Source organism: Sceloporus undulatus, chromosome 6 (genome assembly GCF_019175285.1).
Source record: "Sceloporus undulatus isolate JIND9_A2432 ecotype Alabama chromosome 6, SceUnd_v1.1, whole genome shotgun sequence".
NCBI classification, from domain to species: domain Eukaryota; kingdom Metazoa; phylum Chordata; class Lepidosauria; order Squamata; family Phrynosomatidae; genus Sceloporus; species Sceloporus undulatus.
The window spans coordinates 63510045-63526581 of record NC_056527.1 but is presented as its reverse complement, the minus strand read 5'-3'; the positions used below and the strand labels follow the sequence as shown (position 1 = coordinate 63526581).

General features: G+C 42.1%; 1 protein-coding gene across 1 annotated transcript; it reads left to right on the top strand.

Annotated features, from left to right (window-relative positions):
• The first annotated feature begins 1587 nt into the window (after positions 1 to 1587).
• Positions 1588 to 15897, top strand: SFRP4 (secreted frizzled related protein 4). The gene is given in 9 exon segments (XM_042473585.1): positions 1588 to 2115; positions 2117 to 2153; positions 2156 to 2226; positions 2228 to 2267; positions 4440 to 4523; positions 4670 to 4735; positions 6701 to 6899; positions 11434 to 11497; positions 13504 to 15897. Coding segments are annotated over 9 exon segments (1281 nt in total). The 3' UTR covers positions 13696 to 15897.
• The last annotated feature ends 640 nt before the right edge of the window (positions 15898 to 16537 follow it).

Here is a 16537-nt window from a genome sequence, read left to right as displayed (position 1 = left end):
AAAATTATTATTATTATTATTATATTATTATTATTATTATATTATTATATTATTATTAATTATTTTCTCTGCTTCCAGGGAAGTTCCAAGACAAATCCACCATCTTATGTCGTGGGATGAACTTAAAGGCACTTCTTTGCAAATCTGCATCGAATCTGCTGGATTCACTGCAATAAAAGTGCATGGAGTAGAAATTGGAGGCTGGACTAGTAGGACTCTTGGGCGACAAGCTTCCAGTTTCTGCTTCTATGATACCAATGTGGTAAATTCAAAGGAAGATAAACCTCTTCTGTTAGTCTGGAAAATCAGTGTGCAAAGGGATCTGATAGCACCTTGAGACATAAAGGAAAGAAAGAAGTTGCTAGCAGGAGCTTTCCTAGACTTGAGCCTCCTCTCTCTACCCACAAAGTCTTGGAATCTGAATGGAGAGTCTCACACATAAATCTATATAGCTCTTCTCGGGGTTCTCCACCCAAAACATGCACCTGAAGAAACAGGCCAAGGCTACCAAAGCCAGCTACCAGCTTCTTTCTTTCCTCTCCCTACAACCATTCCCAGAATTCCAGAGCATGGAGCCTCAGCCGTTAATGTGGGATCAAACCGAATCATTTCTCCACTGCGGATCCAGCCCTCCTTTCCATAAACTGAACTCCCTGGGTTGGGAAAACCCTTGGTTTCCACAAACGCAACTCCCCTGCGTCCAGACTGCAACAAAAGAGCCGGTTTGACGCCACTTTAAGTACAAAATGCCCCTAAGCCATTCACCGGGCGCTTCAACTCGCTCGTCTGAAATCTGTGGCGGCCCATGATGATATGATGATGAGAGGAGGATGATGATAGTGATGATGATGATGAGGATGATAAGTGATGATGAGGGAGGGGATGATGGTGATGATGATGATAGTGATGATGAGGAGGTGATGATGGGGATGGTGATAGATGATTGAGAGTTCTTCCTGCATGGTAAGGGTTGAACTGGATGGCCCTTGTGGTCTTTTCAATCCTATGACTCTGTGGTGTGTGTCGGGGCTGCTTGGCTTGAGAGTCCCTGCATTTGCGATCCCCTCGGAAAGTGATGGAGACTCCCTCATTGGAGGTCTTGAAACAGAGGCTGGATGGCCATCTGCCAATGGGAATGCTTGGATGGTGAGTTCCTAATGGCGGAAGGGGGTGGACTGGATGGCCCTTGTGGGGTCCCTTCAGTTCAAGGATTCCATGACTCTATGGTGAGGATGATGATGGTGGTGGAGGTGATGTGAGGATAATGGTGGTGATTATATTGGATGGTGATGGTGGTGGAGGTGATGGGGAGGATGAGGATGCAAGATGCTGGTGAGGGAGTGATGGTGAGAGGATGGTGAGAGTGATGGTGTGGTGGGGTGGTGGTTGGGTGGGATGGTGGTGGTGGTGGGGTGTGGGGTGTGATGATGGTGGGTGCTGTGAGGGGAGGGTGGTGGTGTGTTTGGTGGGGGATGGTGGTGGAGATGATGGGGAGGATGCGGTGCGTGCTGGTGGGGGGGGGGGGCTGGTGGTGGTGGAGGTGACTGCTGCTGCTGCTGTTGGGGTGCGCTGGGGCGTGGTCCCGGGATGAAAGGGGCCGGGGGGCGTGTGTCACTGGGGAGTCCCTCCCCGGGCCCCCCTGGGAGGGTGACCCTTCCGACGTCACTGGGGTTGGCTAAAACCCCTTCGCTGGCTCTTGGGCTCACGTCCTGGGTCTCCAGTAGTAGCAGCATCAGCATCGGAGTTGTGCCTGGAGTTTCCCGGAGCGGTGCTCGAAGAAGGCGATGCTGTCTGGGCTGCTGCCTGCGCTGGCGCTGTGGGCTGGCTGGGGCTCTCCGTGCCTGGGCTTGGTGGGCTCCCTGCCTCCTGCGAAGGGCCTCCCCCTGCGAGCCGGTGCGGATCCCCCTGTGCCGCCACATGCCCGGGAACCTGACTCGGATGCCCAACCACCTGCACCACAGCACCCAGGAGAACGCCGCCCTGGCCATCGAGCCCTACGCCCGAGCGGGTGGCCTCGGGCTGCAGCCCCGTGTGGGCTTCTTCCTCTGCGCCATGTTCGCCCCGCTCTGCGCCCCGGACTTCCTCCCGGAGGAGCCCATCTGGCCCTGCCGCTCTCCTCTGCCAAAGGGCCCGGCGAGGCTGCGAGCCCCTGCTCCGCGCTACAACCATTCCTGGCCCCCGGCCCTGCCTGCCAGCCACCTGCCCGACTACGAGAGGCCGTCTGCACTGCATCGCCCCCGAGGCCATCGTCACCCACCTGCCCCCGGGTAAGGACACTCCCCCCCCCCAACGTCCACACTCCAGGGAGAACCCGGTGGTCCCGCTTTAACTCTACCTGGCTCATCAAGGCCCTGGGATTTCGGGAGATGGAGTTTGTTCGGGGGACCAGAGTCCTCCTTGGGCAGGTCACACTCTCTCAGCCTCGAGGGATGGCAAGGCCAACTTAAACCCCCCCCCCCCACAGAAAAGAAACTTGCCAAGAAAACCTCTGATCAGGGTTGCCTAAGTGGAGAACACGCCACAAAGTCCTCCTGTGGGCAGGTCACACTCTCTCAGCCTCAGAGGAAGGACAAGGGAAAACCCACCCACCCCCCAGACTGAAGGAACTTCCAAGAAAGCCCTGTGATAGCTTCGCCTTAGGGCACCATAATTTGAGAAACCATTTCAAGGCACACCACGACAAACGAAGGCCTCCCTGGTAAGTCACACTCTCTCAGCCTCAGAGGAAGAAGGCAAGGGCAAAATCTCCTCTGAAGAAACGTCCTGCTTAGGGAGCTGGGTATGTTTAGCGTGGAGAAGAGAAAGTTAAGAGGTGATATGATAGCCCTGTTTAAATACTTGAAGGGATGTCATATTGAGGATGCAGCAAGCTTGTTTTCTGCTGCTCCAGAGACAAGGACCCAGAACAATGGATGCAAGTTACAGGAAAAGAGATTCCACCTCAACATTAGGAGGAACTTCCTGACAGTAAGGGCTGTTTGACAGTGGAAAAAACTCCCTCGGAGTATAATGGTGTCTCCTTCCTTAGAGGTCTTTAAACAGAGGCTGGATGGCCATCTGTCAGGGATGCTTTGATTGAGATTTCCTGCATGGCAGAATGGGGTTGGACTGGATGGTTCTTGTGGTCTCTTCCAACTCTATGATTCTATGAAATCATGCCCAGAAAAACCCCTGATAGGTTTGCCATAAGTTGGAAATGACTGGAAGACATACCATGACAAACAAAATCCTGCTTGGTCAGGTCACACTCTCTCAGCCTCAGGTAAAGAAGGCAAGGGCAAAACCTCCTCTGAACCCCCTGATAGGGTGGCCATAAGTCGGAGACGACTGGAAGGCACACAAGAACAACAACAACAAAAGCAGTCCTCCCAAAGGCAATCCCAGAGCATCCATCAACTGGGAAGAAACCTTTTTAAAAGGCTCTGTGGGGCTTCCTTTTGCACCGAGAGCAAGACTCAGGTGAAGCAGTCTGTTCCAGCAACAATAGTGGGATTTTTCACTGTGATCCCAACCATTTTTTCAGGGGGGAAACTGTCCCATGGATTCCAGGGGGGTTTATTTCCCATAAATGGTCCCTGATATTTTTAAAAAGTATAAATTCCAAGTAGCAAACCTTGATCTCGCCATTTGATTTAAGGGACACTGTTTTTGCTCTGCCATGATATTTAATGGGACTCGAGCAGAGCATCCATGGATTTTGTTTTCCATGAGGGTCCTGGAACCAAACCCCAGCGGATAACAAGGACCCACTTTAGTTGTTTGTTGTATTGTGCCTCCAAGTCATTTCCAACTTCTGAAGACCCCAAGGCAAACCTTTCATGGGATTTTCTTGGTGTGGTGGTTCGAGCATTAGATTAGGACTCTGGAAACCAGGGTTCGAATCCCAGGTTTAGCCATGTAAGCCCACTGAGTGACCTTGGGCAAGTCACACTCTCTCAATCTCAGGGCAGCCCGCCCTCTGAACAAACCTTGCCATAGAAACCCCGGGATAGGTTCCTCTTATGTGTCTGTGTGTGTTGTGTTGTGTGCCCTCAAGTTTATTCCAATTTACGGCAACCCTAAAGCAATTGTGGAGTTTTCATGGCAAGATTTGTTCCGAGGAGTTGTGCCCTCGCCTGCTCCTGAGGCTGAGAGAGTGTGACTTCTTCTAGATCACCCAGACAGTTTCATGGCCGAGCAGGACTCGAACCCTGGACTCTGGAGGGTTCGCCTTAAGTCAGAAACAACTTGAAGGCACACAACAAAAACAAAAACACACACAAAGATTCTCCCACTTCAAAACTCTCTGGAAATTTAGGATGCCCCAGTTATTTTAGGGTGGCAAAATCTGATCCGATTCAGTTAGAAGATTATTTTTAGTTTTAAAGAAAAACCCTCCAGCCCTTGCTCCCAATCCAGGACTCACTTTCTCTTTTTCTCTGTGTATTTCTCCCTTAAAGAAGAGGTAAAGTGGCTCGACTTGTCGGATGATGTGATGCTCCAAGAGAGACCTTTGCCTGCCGAATGTCGAAGCACCAACCAAGGTGAGGAAAGGGTCCCCATCCCAACCAGAATGACAGATTTCTTCACCCCAAAAATGCCCTCCCAAAAACCAATCCAGACTCTTCCATGCCCTAATTCATAGTTTAAACCCTCTCTCTTTGTCTTGTGTCTTTTTTGCTAACTAAAGATCACTGCAAGTGTCAGAAAGTGAAGCCCACGCTTGCCACCTATCTGAACAAAAACTACAGCTATGGTAAGGCATGGTTTATATTGTTATATATTGAATTGTCGGCTGCGTCTGCACGGGAGGACTAATCCGGTTGGATAGCACTTTAACTGTCCTGGCTCAAGGCTAGGGAATTCTGGGAACTATAGTTTTGTGATGCAGAGAGAACTTGTAGCACCTTTGAGACTAAGGGAAAGAAAGAAATTGGCAGCATGAGCTTTCGTAGATTTCAATCTACTTCCTGAAGTATGAAGTCTAGGAAAGCCCTTGCTGCCAACTTCTTTCTTTCAGTGAGTCTCAAAGAGCTCTCTACGTACGGATTCTTTAGACTAACACGGCTATATCTTTTTCATAGTTTTGTGAGACATTCTTAGAGAGCTCTAGGGCCACAATAAACTACAATTCCCAGGATTCTCTAGCACTGAGCCAGGGCAGTTAAAGCTGTCTCGAACTGGATTATTTTTGCAGTGTGTTTTGGACCAATGAGACTGATGCACTGACACTATTACTACTTGTTCAAAAGAAAATGCCACAGTTTAAGAGCACTTGCTCCTTAGCAAGTGTACCATCCATATAACCTCAGCTATACAATTTGCTCCTTTTAAAAACATTTCTTTCTGTATGACAGAGGTACATTAAACTTGTTTAGGAAGACATGCTAATAATTGTATGATAAAATTGCAGAAATTGCTCTTGTTTTGAGAACACATCACTGTTCCTTTTATTATTTTAGTCTTTAAAAATGGGATATCTGGCTTTTAACTAATATTACATTCATAAGTACACTGTTACGTCTATCTCCTATCTGTCTATGACATAGGTCCAAAACATACTGCAGAAATAATCCTGGGAATTGTAGTTTGTTGTGGCACCAGAGCCGACTCTGACAGAGAAGGCTAAATGTCTCGCAAAACTACAATTCCAGGATTCCCTAGCACTGAGCAAAGGCAGTTAAAGTGGTCTCAACATGGATTATTTCTGCAGTGTGTTTTGGACCATTGGCGTAAAGGGAATTGCAGCCCAGCCATTATTGACAGTATTATCAGTAATAATTTCTATATACATAACAAGGTTAATCAAGCCTATTTTTGTTGTTGTTGTTGTTGTTCTCAGTTTTCAAAGGCAGCGGGAATTATATGGGACAGGTAGTCTCCCAAATCCAAGACTACCAGGGTGTATAAAATAAAGGAAAACTTAAATTGGCAACTTAAATATGGACCAGAAACTACTGTTAACTGAATGCTTACCTTTTCATTAGCTTAAGTGATACAATACAATACAATTTATTGAGTAGCCCGAGGGCCGTTTCAAAATACTAGTAACATAATAAAAAGCAGTATCACACAGCTATTAATATAGCTTAAGTGATAACATCTTGAAATTGCAGTGATGATTTATGGATAACGTTTCAGCAAGGAGGTGGCAACTCATACGTTAGCCTTTACTTGTAAACATTTATAAGTCTAACTAAGGGCTAATTCAACTTATATTGGTTTTTAAATACATTTTTTTTTGCTTCCCAATAGAAAAAATAAATAATAATAATAACCATAACCATATGAGGGTGGAGTTCAAAGACACATGGAATATCAGCATGCAAAGGGATATTGCAGTACCTTTGAGACTAAGTGTGCGAAAGAAGTTGATGTGCACGCTTTTGTAAACTAGTGTCTACTTTCCCAGTAGACCTAGTCTATGGAAGCTTATGCTACAAGTTATTTCACACAGTTCATCCCAAAGACACTACTAGATCCCTTTGCATAATAACAATATGAGTTTAAGTAGTTCAACTTCCAGGCTTCCAGGAAGACAAAGCCCATTTCATCAAGCTGCTCAGTTTAATGGGACTTAACTCTCTAGTAAGTGTGTTGTGCAGTGCAACAACTCAGTGAGACTTGTTTCTGAGAAAAGTATGCCATAAGCAGTCTGTCTATTTTTCAAAAACTTCACTTACATGGCATTAGCCATTTACTTTTGCTTTATGTGTTGCAGTTATTCATGCTAAAGTGAAGAGCTTGGAGAGAGGGGACTGCAATGAAATAACCACGATGGTTGACGTGAAGGAAGTGCTGAAATCTTCCACTCCCGTTCCCCGTTCCCGCATTCCTCTCTACACTAATTCCTCCTGCCAGTGTCCACCCCTTCTCCCAAATCAAGATGTCCTCATTATGTGTTATGAGCAGCACTCAAGGTAAGCGATGGTAACTTTGCATTGAGCTTGATATTAAGAAAAGGGGACCTGTTGTATCCTTGGAGCTGGCCATCAGCTCAAATGAATAGGGATGCCCCTGAGAGCACAGCAGTCCCCCATGCACACTGGAGAGCCAGAGTAGTGTGAAGGTCAGAATGTTGCACTGAGTTCAAATCTCAACTCCGCCATGAAGCCTAGTGAGTGCCAACAGCAATCAGTTAGGTTGAAGGCTTTCATAGCTGGCATCCATAGTTTTTTGTGGTTTTTTTCGGGCTATGTGACCATGTTCTAGAAGAGTTTTCCTCCAATGTTTTGCCGGCATCTGTGGCTTCAGAGAAGATGCCAGCCACAGATGCTGACAAAATGTCAGGAAGAAACTCTTCTAGAACATGTCCACATAGCCCAAAAAACCCACAAAAAACTAGCGATCAGTTAGTTTATTCTACCAACGAGGGCTAAAGAATGCTTGGAGAAACCATGAAATATAGATGTGACTAGTAATCACAAAGGAAAATAGTAACAATATGCTGCATGTGGGATGTTCAGGATACTCCAATTTCATTCTCTCAGCTATTCTATAATTCACTGACCATGTTTAGCACTCACTGGTGTGTATTTGGTTTTTCAGTCTCCAAGGGAATTTTTTTTTGTCTTGAGCATGTGTGTGTGTGTGTGTAACTTTTGCAAACCATGAGGTTCCCCTGAACCTCTTAATTCCTCTCTTTTGTTGGTGGGCCCTGTTCTTTTGGCTTCATAAGCAATAGCACTTGCATTTGGAACATATAAGCAGGACCTGCAACAAAAAATGTTGTGGTATAAAATGCTCATATCCAGGACACGCCATTCCATTGATCCTCTGGTTTGTTTGTTGGTTTTGTGGCCCTCTTACCAATAGTCAATCAGTACAGTTGCCTCTACTTTTTTCACGGGGGGGGGGGGGTTGTTCTGAACCCCCTTGCGAAAATGGTGTTTCACCTATATTCGAGGCGTGGGTGTGCGGGTGCATGCTCCATTCATTCTCCCTCCATTCGTCCCTCTCACATAAGCGAGGGACGCAGGTTCCAAAACTGTGAGAACAGAGGGAGGACTGTATTCTGTGCTCACTGAGCATGCCCATATATTACAGTACCTTTTATGGGCTCCCTCTTCTTCTTAGCATTCCTTTCCTTTCCTTTTTCTTGTCTTGTATGTGTTTTTTTTCAAATCCCAGGGCTCTTCCAAGCTTGAAAATCACTTAATGTAGGAGATACTGTTTAGGCTACATAAGCCCATATAGGACTTGGTGGAGTGAATTTGCCATTTAGATTGTGGGGGAGAGGAATGAGGGCTCACAAGATTGAAGCACTAGGATTTTGATTATCACCGACTATGGAGTTTATCATATGGGAGGCCCCTCATGCAGAAATGGGATTGAAAACCCAAAATAAAACCTAAGAAGACACACAAAAGCGTGATTGATTTTCAGACACATCAGGGTTAACACAACATTAAACTGGTTAGAAAGTTGACAAATTGCGATTGCTTTTTACTTTTGGGATTTTCCAGAAGTAAAAAGAGTCACGTTTTGTCTACTTTCTAGCTGGGTTAATATTATGTTAGTACACCTTAACAGCGATGCCGTCTGAAAATCATTGTGCTTTTGCATGTCTTTTCTACTTTTTATCTGGGTGAGTTTGGGTTAACCTGGATGTCGTCTGATTATAAATTCACTTTTGCAGGGTTTTTTTCACTTTAAATCCCATTTTGGCATGGAATCCCTCCTGTGTGATAAACTCCTACGAAATCATAGGGATACCCCTGTTGCTCCTAAACAAGCTATGTATTTCCTCAGCTACCATGTATTTTGATAAGTTAATTTTGCTAAGGGGTGGTCATAAATGAGCAAGACTCATTAGTTTTACAAAATACCTTCTTCTGAGGGAGATGAAAACTGCTACAAACTATCATTCAACACAGCCACCTGCATTTTTTGAGTTTGTGTGGGAGCATTGCTAATAAAGACTGTCATGATAAGGGCTTGCAGATCAAAACTTTCTTCCATTGCTTAGAACTGTAACTGTAAAGATAAGTTTGGGGCTTCCTGTATGATAATAATGATAAATCTGAGCTTTCACATCCATAGGTGAGAGTATATGAAGGTTTTGAAAATGAAGTTGAGAAATTTAGGCTAGGAAGTCAGAAAAGATGAAGAAGGACTTGATATTTCAAGTGAATGTTTCATTACACAGATAGTGGGAGGGAAAATGGATATCTGTGCAATACAACAAACATTTTTGTTAAGGCTGAGGCATTTAGGAATGACAATGCATCCATGAACAAAGGCTTCCAAAATTAAACTCAAAATTGGGGGAAGGTTAGAATGAGTCCCATATTCCATGGATCAGGTTTGCCAATGATGTTTCTAAAGGTCATTGAGGTTTTCATTTTATATGTTTTCTTAAAGGATTTAAAAAAGACAGCAAAACAAAATATTGTGTTTCTCATCGAACTTGGTGATGTATAAACAGGGTTTGTGTTACAGTGGCTTTTAAAAATGTCAGCAGTAATGGTCTGTTGCTTGGAAGAGCGCTGAAGGAAATACCACATTCTTGTTTCTATCACAATATGATGTTTATGATTATAATGCGGGTCTCAGTCTTGGAACAAAGTAAGACCATAATAGTGAAGCTCATCACAAATGCTCAGTCTGATATAGTGCTGTGACCAACAAAGGTATAGGGATGTCATCTGCAAACGCACTGCAGAAATAATACACTGGACTGCAGGTCCAAAACACACTGCAGAAATAAGCCAATATGAGACAGTTTTAACTGTCCTGGCTCAAAGCTAGGGAATCCTGGGAATTGTAGTTTATTGTGGCACCAGAACCTTCTGACAGAGAAGGCTAAATGTCTCACAAAACCATAGTTCCCAGAATTGCCTAGCACTGAGCCAGGGAAGTTAAAGCAGTCTCAAACTGGATTACTTCTGCAGTGTGCTTTGGACTGTAGATACAAAAACACAGCAGTTGGCTAGTAGCCCATTGATGGACAAAAAGCATGTTATCCAGATCATGACCATATTCAACTGGAAATATGCAAGCCCAAATGGAACCTATGTGCAATAATCTCTTGGTGGACTGCGCCCTTTGTTTTTATGATACTGACATAATACCCTATGGTAAATCTCTGCTGTCAAACACCAGAATCTAAGAATGGAGGAAAATATATGGTCCAGGACAAAGCACAAGAATATAGGAAGCTAGCTTATGTGGAGTGAGTCCTAGTCAGTTTCAATAGCCTAGTATTATGCTAGACTAGGCCTAGGGTAGACCTAGGAAGTCTAGTCTAGATTTCCATCTCCATCTAGCCCAGCATGGCAAGTTCTGACTGGCAGCAGTACCAGGCAGATTTTTTCCTAGCCCCACCTGAAGATCCTTGGTGGTTTCTCAGCCAAGTAGTAACCTGGCCCAGTATTGCTTAGCATGAGTATTGATCCACGCAGTAATGCATTTCAATTATTCTCTATATACATACAATTAATATTAATATGAATTAATGGCATGCTAACATATGCAGAATAATATTGACTAATCAGTAACATTATCCCTAGACTTAATATGAAAATAAAGAGACTTTCACCTTGTAAAAATGAAATTATATGATATGACCATTTTTGTTTCACCACTCATTTTTGTCTGTATTGAACTGGCTAGTGAGACCCTTCATAAAATAAACATTAAAGGAAGAGCTCTAAGGTCCTTGCGAGAGCATCCCTGTTACCATAGACCTTTCAGGGTGAGAAGAATATCTACTGGTGAGGCCCCATTCATGAAGTATCAAAACCCTCTGCCACGATTGCTCTGCCAAAGTTGATAGTGGGCAAAAATGGGCACGCTGGAAAAAATGCAGGCTGGATCAAGGGGGGTCTTGGATCTGCAGGGTTCAAATCTTTCTCATTTTTCCAGCAAGGACATAAAGCAGCCAAACTATTGTCATACCCCAGATGACATTGATGTGAAATGATTTTAAATGAATACGTAGAGAGATCTTGTAGCACCTTTGAGATTAACTGAAAGAAAGATGCATCTGAGGAAGTAGACTGAAGTCTACGAAAGCTCAAGCTGCCAATTTCTTTCTTTCAGTTAGTCTCAGAGGTGCTACAAGATCTCTCTATGTACTGATTTTTAAATGAGTGTGGTTTTACTTATTGCTGTTACTCCAATAAACCAGAAGGGCACAGGAAACAATAGAAACAGTGCCAACCATTCTTCTCTTTACCTGCCATAGGATTGATCTGTATACAGTATTCTGGCATAATCCAGCCAAACTATAAAACATGCAGGTCCACAATGAAATAATTTTACAGTGAAATCCTATAATGGCTACTCAGAAACCAGTCACACTGAATTGAGTTGACTCCTATTTGCAGATAAGTATTTGAAACCTGAAACAGGCTGGAATTCGCAAAATTGAAACAAGCCCTATGTTTTATGTCCTGTGGATGTAGATCACATCTTCTCTTTATGTCCTTTTTGTTTCTATTATGTTTTCAGGTTGATGCTTCTTGATGGGTGCTCAGTTGAAAAATGGAAGGATCCCTTAAGCAAAAGGTTTAAGGTAAGAACATTTATATGATCTGTCTAAGATCTCTTCTAGAATGGGATGTGATAAATGCCTGACCCCTTTCAATTGTTTATAACGGAAAATTGGCCACAAGTCAGTAGTAAAAGGATATAAAGGAACAAAGGGGTAAAGGTTTTAGATAAACATGATATAATTTAAATAAAACATTTTGCCCATGGTTGCCACTGAATTTAGAGGAGAGGAGAGGAAACTTTCTGAGAGCTGTGGCACAATCAAGGGCTATGGCTATTATTGTGGTGAACCATTAAGCCAACGTGTTCAAGAAGCCCTCTTGAGCAGCACATTAACCTCAGGCCCATCTGTGTATAAATAAGCTGTTGCTACATGAACACAACACTAAGGCTGATCCTTCTGCACCACAGGATTTCAGGAGGATACATTGAAATGACCACTTCCTTGGCAGGCTCATCAAAACCTTTCCCAAAATGTTTTGGGGGATTTTTGCATTCCACTATTTGTCTTGCTGGAAATTCCCCCAGAGACTTCATGGACTTTGCTTTACCAGGAAGACAGAGAAAAGCCAGTTTTGCTTTGAACAGAGAGACAGTAGCTTTTACACATAACAGTTTACTGCACTGCTGTCCTTATGTATTGCTGTCCTTATGAACCATCTCTGCTGTCTTAGGTTAGGTGGAATGGATTAATAAACAGATTTTAATTATTAAATGGAGGAACAAATTGAATTCTTATTCTAGTGCTAGATTGGATCAAAAGCAAAAGGATGGGACCAAAAACAGCCTGAGGTTCAACAAAAACCTCCTTCTTATGTTATTCCCATGGAGCAGCAAATTGTGTTCAAATGAGCAACAGGATTACGTTTCTAGTTACGATGCCAATATCATAAGGCTCTTTTCAACTCTGCCTCAGTTGGCCACACATTTGAGTAGAAATTAAAGGCAGAGAAGATTTGTCACACTCTTACATATGTAGCATCCCTACCTGATACAGCTACATAAAAGTATTCTGCAGCAGCTAGGCAACATTAGGAGCATGGTGAAGGTGTTTCACTGCTACTGCTTTGAATGCACTTTGCCCTTCCATTTGAGTATAATCTATTCCTTGTTAGTTACACTTATGTATACCCTTTTCTCCGAGGAGCTCAAGCTTACCTACTTTCATTTTATCTTCACAATACCAACCCTGTAAGGTGGTTCAGGTTGAGAAAGCTTGACCAGTTCAAGGTCACCAAAAGAGTTTTATGACTCCGTAAAGACCACAGTTTAGGTCTCCTAGATTCATGTCCAACACTATAACCAGTGTACCACACTGTCTCTCTAAATGATGATTCAGGTTCTTCTGTCCTGAACTGTGTCCCCAATTGGCGTTTACTGTGGAATTCTCATGTTTTGTATATTTACTTTTATGGGATGCATACATGATATAATGAGCAAAGTATCACCATCCCATGCTTTTCCCATTGAGTTTTCTTCTTGTTTCTTGGAGTTCAAAAAAATTCTGATTTTTAATACAATCAAACAGCTGTGCAGTCCTCTCAACCCTGTGTAGCTGTATCCTCAAACAGCTATTCCATAACTTTTTTTTTGGACAGTTTATGGCTTGAATAAATTACTGCCACTATTTTCTTCTCTGTGGTATGCCCTCCTTCAACAGGAATCTATCCTTTTACACAATGACTTTCCACCTACCTTTCTTCCCTATTCATCCAGCTATAAAGTGTTAATTAGATTTAAGAGGTGAGAACATAGATCTGCTTGCTGTCTAAGAGAACAGTGCTTCTAAATCTCCCACTTCTGGAAACATTCCTAGTTGTGGAGTTAATATTTGTATGTGGGTTAAAAAAAAATCAAGACAGGTTCTTTAAACTTTGGACTAAAACCCAGACTGGATCCGATACTCCCCTGATCTGGAAGCCACTCGTCAGCACTGGATGGCGATTTGTTGAATGAAGTTTTTCCTTTCTTGCATTTTCTGTTTTTTCCACTAATGTGTTTACTTTCTTTTCTTCTTATTTCTTATAGAGATGGGAACAGCGTCTCCAAGAACAAAAGAAGCTGCAAGCAGCTCCTAATAAAAGCCAGAATGCTAAAAACTCTGGCCGCAGTGGAGTACTAAAACAAAACTTGAAGACAGCCAATCCAGTCCCTGCTGGTCCCAAGAAGATCATTAAACTCAGAAGTGACCAGAAAGAATTTAATTCCAAAAAAAATTGAATTGCAGATTTTCTCTATGACAAAGCTCACAACCTGGCCAGAGCGGTGTATGTGCATTCCTGAAACCATCAACGTAAACATTTACTGCTCTATTCCAAACAGACCTTATTTACAACAATTTACTCTTAAAAGATTGTATTTTCACATGGTAGTATGGGAGAAATTTGCTTCTATGCTGAGGTCTCTATTGCACATACTGTATGCTCTAGAAGGAGCATTTGCTCTAATTTCCTTCTTTGTGGCAAACTCCACCATTGTCCTTTTGTCCTGAACTATGTCTGCTTGTGTAGTAAAAGAAACTTATTTTTTAAACATTCTTGGCTAGCTTTTTAAAAACAACAACAACGAATGTTAATTGTTGTATATAATTATGTTAACTGCAAATGAGTGCATACAAAAACCAGTTGAACCCAGTTTGAAAGGTTAGAACCATTCTTGCATATTTACCACATGTAATTTTAAAATGTAGAATGCAAATATTTCATGTTCTGAATTGGATTCACAGCAAATGCCAAACCCATCATGGCACAGTACAATATTGTTTTTAATGTTAGTTTAGCACATTCGAAATGTTGCTAATATTTTAATCAGAAAAATATTTGTTCTAATCCACAGATCCCCATGTATTAAGAGACACACATAGATCTTTTTCATGCTTGGGATGTCCCAGTCATTTCAATAGATGAAGTGAATTAGCAAACAATTTTTTAAATGTTATAATTTTTAATACACACACACACACACACTCAGAAAATAGCAGTTCTACATGTGGATTGGTTCATCTATTTGCAAAGGATATGAACCATTTGGAAACCGAGGGATGCCTTGAGTTTCTTCTCAGGTCTTTCGGTTTCCACACCTGAAAATATGACTTGGTTTTACAAGCAGTTTTTTTGGATTGAGTAAATTCCAGTGATTTTACAGGATGGATGTAATCCAGAGACAAGCGCACAAGAGATTGCATGAATGTAATTAGTTGAACTCAAGCCGAACATGGCCAAAGTACCATCTATGTTTTAAACACTGGAGAGTTTTAAAATATAATCTTTGCTTGCGTCAGTGGGAGCCCTGGAGTTTAACTATAAACAAAACATATTGCCATACATGAATTGACAGTAGAGTGTTGAGGGACTTTTAGAAGTGTTTAGTACTAGAATGCATGTCTTTGTCAAAGGCATTTCATAATCTCATCTAATTGTGAGCTAGTTTTCTTGGACAAGGATAAACAATATAATGTCTTGGCCCCTATTTTTTAACTTGTTTACCTGTAAGCAGCAGCCACCGTGGCCTTTTCTACTGGCTATACAAACCCTGTTTCACCCTGTTTTTATAACAGGGGTAAGAACCTGGGACCTCCAGATATGCTGCAGCTTCTCCAATTCCACACCTTTGGGCCAATGGGACTTGTGAGCTACAGGCATCTGAAGGGCCACATTTCTTGCCCTGTTTGGTAGTTTTTCATTTAGAACCAGATGCACACAGTAATTATTGTTTGCTGGATAGCTGTGCATTACACTGATCAGTTGTTGAATTACAACCTTTTCTTCCCTCGTATCCCATGTCCATTTATGTTATGCCATACTGATGGCCTGTGCTTTATCCACAAAAGGTAACTGGTGGTTCAAAAGCTATCTATTTATTTGGCACCCAGTTTCTCTTGTTTAAAAAAGCGAAATCCATTTGAAAAACTGCTCTGGGAAAGGGGAGAAGAGTTTGTACGGCTATAAGATAATCCATGGTGTTCAAATCAGGTTTATTTCACATGGTAATATGGAAGAAATTTTCTAAACCCACAGCGCAACCCTTATCTGTCCCATCTTGGAAAGAGAAAGATAGGTCTACCCAGAGGTTAGTTGAGCATACTTCTAGAATACAGTGGCACTTGCTTCTTACGTCTCCCATTTTACAGCCTGACTAAATGCTATTCATGCCTAAAAATTTTAAATCATCGTTATATTACTTTGCTATTTTAATAACTGTTTTAGCTCTGATGATACTTCTTAGCCAATTTAATGGACTGAAATGTCTGCAGCCATTTATAACACTGCTAGTTTCTGGAATTTTATTTTTCTGACAATAAAAAATTATTTTATAACTTGCTTTTTTGGACATTAAAGGGAGACAAATGTAAAATGATTGTCAGCAGAGAATTTGCACCCTTTTCTTCATAATGTAAGCAACCATGATTGACATTCTACTGTACAGAACAATAAATATTAAAACCCAATTTAGCTTATTGTATTTTTATTTACTTTCTGTTTTGAAATGTCAGTATAACAAAGGAACCAGTATCAGCCCTGCAAAAAATTACCAAAAAAATTGAAACCATTTCTGAATATTGTTGTGTTGTGAACCCTAATTTCACATGGAGAAATATGATTTTACTTGTTATGTCAGTAGAAATATATTCTTCTGATATAAACTAAAAAGAAAGACAAATTTGGACAATATCTTTGATCATCCAGCCTCACTGTGTTAGCCTCTGTTTTTTGAAATACTACATACATTACTCTTATGACTCAAAGTACAAGGTGTTTCTTGGAACTCATGTGAAGTTGGAAGAAACCTTGGAGATTATTTTTGTTAGGATAGGATCTGCAAAGCAGATGTAATAAAAGCATCCTGATCAGATGCCCATCCATTTTCTATTTAAATATCTCTAAGGAGAAGCCAATACCTCCAAAGGAAGCCAGATCTACTGCTAAACAACTCTCATTGTTAGTAATGAATTAACTGTTACAAAATGTTCAGATAAATTCTACCTCCTTGTAATTTCCGCAAATTGGTTCTAGTCCTATCCTCTGTAGGGAACACAACCTGGAATGCTGAGTTCAGTTCTGGG